This window comes from Nannochloropsis gaditana (genome assembly GCF_000240725.1).
Source record: "Nannochloropsis gaditana CCMP526 unplaced genomic scaffold scaffold1396, whole genome shotgun sequence".
NCBI classification, from domain to species: domain Eukaryota; class Eustigmatophyceae; order Eustigmatales; family Monodopsidaceae; genus Microchloropsis; species Microchloropsis gaditana.
In genome coordinates this window covers 1-2,492 of record NW_005802557.1, presented here as the reverse complement: position 1 = coordinate 2,492, position 2,492 = coordinate 1, and the positions used below count along the sequence as shown (strand labels likewise).

The 2,492-nt window shown below is 67.5% G+C and overlaps 2 protein-coding genes across 2 annotated transcripts; one reads left to right on the top strand and one right to left on the bottom strand.

Annotated features, from left to right (window-relative positions):
* Positions 1–1,399: 1,399 nt before the first annotated feature.
* Positions 1,400–1,528, top strand: NGA_2001310 (uncharacterized protein; the record flags this gene model as incomplete). Its single annotated transcript, XM_005852332.1, has 1 exon — positions 1,400–1,528. A coding segment is annotated over exon 1 (128 nt), but the record flags the coding sequence as incomplete, so codon positions are not given.
* Positions 1,524–1,736, bottom strand: NGA_2066710 (uncharacterized protein; the record flags this gene model as incomplete). The annotated part of the gene is made up of 1 exon (XM_005852333.1): positions 1,524–1,736. A coding segment is annotated over one exon (213 nt), but the record flags the coding sequence as incomplete, so codon positions are not given.
* Between the last annotated feature and the right edge of the window lie 756 nt (positions 1,737–2,492).

The window sequence follows — 2,492 nt, the reverse complement described above, 5'->3', positions numbered from 1 at the left end:
GGTGAAGATGAGGACGCGGTGATGGCCCCGCTTGAGGGAGAGGAGAAGGCGGGCGAGCGTCTGGAGCTTTCCGGCGTCGAACTGGACCAGCCATTTGTCCGGGAAGAGGAGGGACTGGCGGAGGGCGGCCGGGTGGTAGGGCCGGAGGAGGCGGGTGCGGAGGTGGCGGAGAGGGGGATGGAGGGCGGGGGGAGGGAGGGGGGGCGGGCAGAGGATGAGAGGAGGATGGGGAAGGAGGAGCGGACTCGGGGGACGACGCAAGTGAAGCGTTCGATGAGTGGACCCAGGTCCCGGGCACGGTCCTGGTCGAGCTTGAGGGCGTGGAGGAGGGCCTGCGGGGTCTGGAGGAGGAGGGAGGGCTGGGAGCGGGCGGCGAGGGCGAGCGCCGTGGGACACATGCCCGCGTGGAGGGAGCGGCGGAGGGAGGGGCCAAGGCCGTAGCCGGAGGGGGAGGGGGAGGAGGGGGAGGAGGGAGGATGGAAGCGGATGGAGTCGGCGTCCGCGGCCCCTTCTTCTCGCTCCCCCGCCGGCCCGAAGAAGAGGCCGCCGCAGCGCCAGGCGTTGAGTCGGGCCATGAGGGCGTGCTGTAGGCCCCTCTGGCGGGCAAGGGCCGCGGAGAGGGCAGCCAGGTGGGCGGCGACGGCGGGGTCGGAGGCGCCGAGGGAGGACTGGAGGGAGAGCGGGGGCGCCTGGAGCTGGGAGGGGTTGGCAGCGAGGCTGAGGGCGCGGTGGAGGACGTGGGCGTCCTCCTGGGGCTCGGGGGGGACGAAGAGGGAGGAGGGGGAGGCCAGCCAGGCGGGAGGTAGCTCCGGGGCGCGCCAGAGGAAGTGCAAGAGGGAAGGGGAGACCCGGGCGAGAGGAGAGGAGGGGGAGAGGAGGTCGAGCGCGAGGGCGGGCACGGGGAGGGCGAGCGGATCCATGGCGTAGGGCGAGCGGATGGGGCGGGCCTCGAACAGGTCGGGGTGGTTGCAGACCTTCCGGAGCTGCATGAGCACGTTCATCATGCCCATGAAGTTCCCGCCGGCCAGGGCCGCGCGCGTGGAGGAGCGGGCCATAAACTCCTCGTAGAGGTGGGCCTGGCGCCGGGAGAGGGGGCAGAGGACCACGTGCTCGAACTTCCCGGGCAGCTGCTTCTCCACGTCCTTCTTGAGGCGGCGGAGGAGGAAAGGACGCATGATCGTGTGCAGGCGGCGGATGAGGCCGTCCGAGAGGGCGCGCGCCCCCTGGACCATGGAGTTGAGGGGGTTGGAGAACCAGTAGGAGAACTCCTTGCGGGAGCGGAAGAGGTGCGGCATGAGGAAGTGCATGAGGGACCAGAGCTCCATCAGGTCGTTCTGGAGGGGCGTGCCCGTGAGGAGGAGGCGCCGGTGGCTGTTGAAGGTGAGGAGGGTCTGCCAGCGCTGAGACTTGAAGTTCTTGATGTTGTGTGCCTCATCCAGGATCAGGAAGAACCAGCGCTTCCGCTTGAAGGCGGCCGCATCCTGCACCACCAGCTGGTAGGAGGTGATGACCACGTGGAAGGCCCCGGGCTTAGTCCAGCCCTGGCGGAGCTGCTTGCGGGCGGGGGCGGAGCCGTAGTAGGGGAGGATCTTGAGGGCGGGGCAGAAACGCTTGAACTCGGTCTCCCAGTTCACGAGGCAGGAGGTGGGCACGACCACCAGATGCGGGCCCCAGATCCCGCGGTGCGCGGCCAGGTAGGCGAGGAGGGAGATGGTCTGGATGGTCTTCCCCAAACCCTTTGGGAGGGATGGAGGAAGGGAGGGGAAAAGAAGAGTGGGGGAGAGGTGACGTGAGTGTGCGTGGGAGAGTGCCAGCCGAAGGACAGAGAATCCCTCCACCTCCCCCTCCCTCTTTCCCTCCCTCCCCCTCCCCCCTCACCATTTCGTCTGCCAAGATACCGTTTAGGCGGCGCTCAAAGAGAGAGACGAGCCAGTTCAGACCCGCGTGCTGGTACTCCCTCAGCTTCAGGGCCGGAGAGAGGAGGAAGGGCCGCTCCACCGCCACCGACCGCGCCCGCTCCTCCATGGCCTCCAGCCGCTGCAGCACCGCATCCCCTCCCTCCTTCCCTTCCTCCCCCCTGGCTGCGACTCCCTCGCCTTCCAATCGCTTCAAACCAGATCCCGATCCGCATATCTCCCCTGCGGCTTCGCTTCCTCCCTCCCTCCCCTCTTCCTCCCCCTCTCCTCCCTCTTTCGCTCCTCTTTCCTTCCCTCTTGCTTCTTCCTTTTCCTCCTTCTCCTTCGAGCGCGGTGGCATGTGGAGCCCAGAGTCCTGTTTCTCATATCCTTTCTCCTCCTCCTCCTTCTCCTCCTTCTCCTCCTCTTCCTCCTCCTCCTCCTCCTTCTCCTCTTCCTCTTCCTCCTCCAGGGGCGTCGCCCCCCTCCCTCCGGCATACAATCGCCTCAGTTCGTCCACCGACATAGTGCTCTCCCGGTGAAGGGCATCGATCTCCTCTTCATAATTTGTCCCTCCCTCGCGCCCGCTCCTCCGCC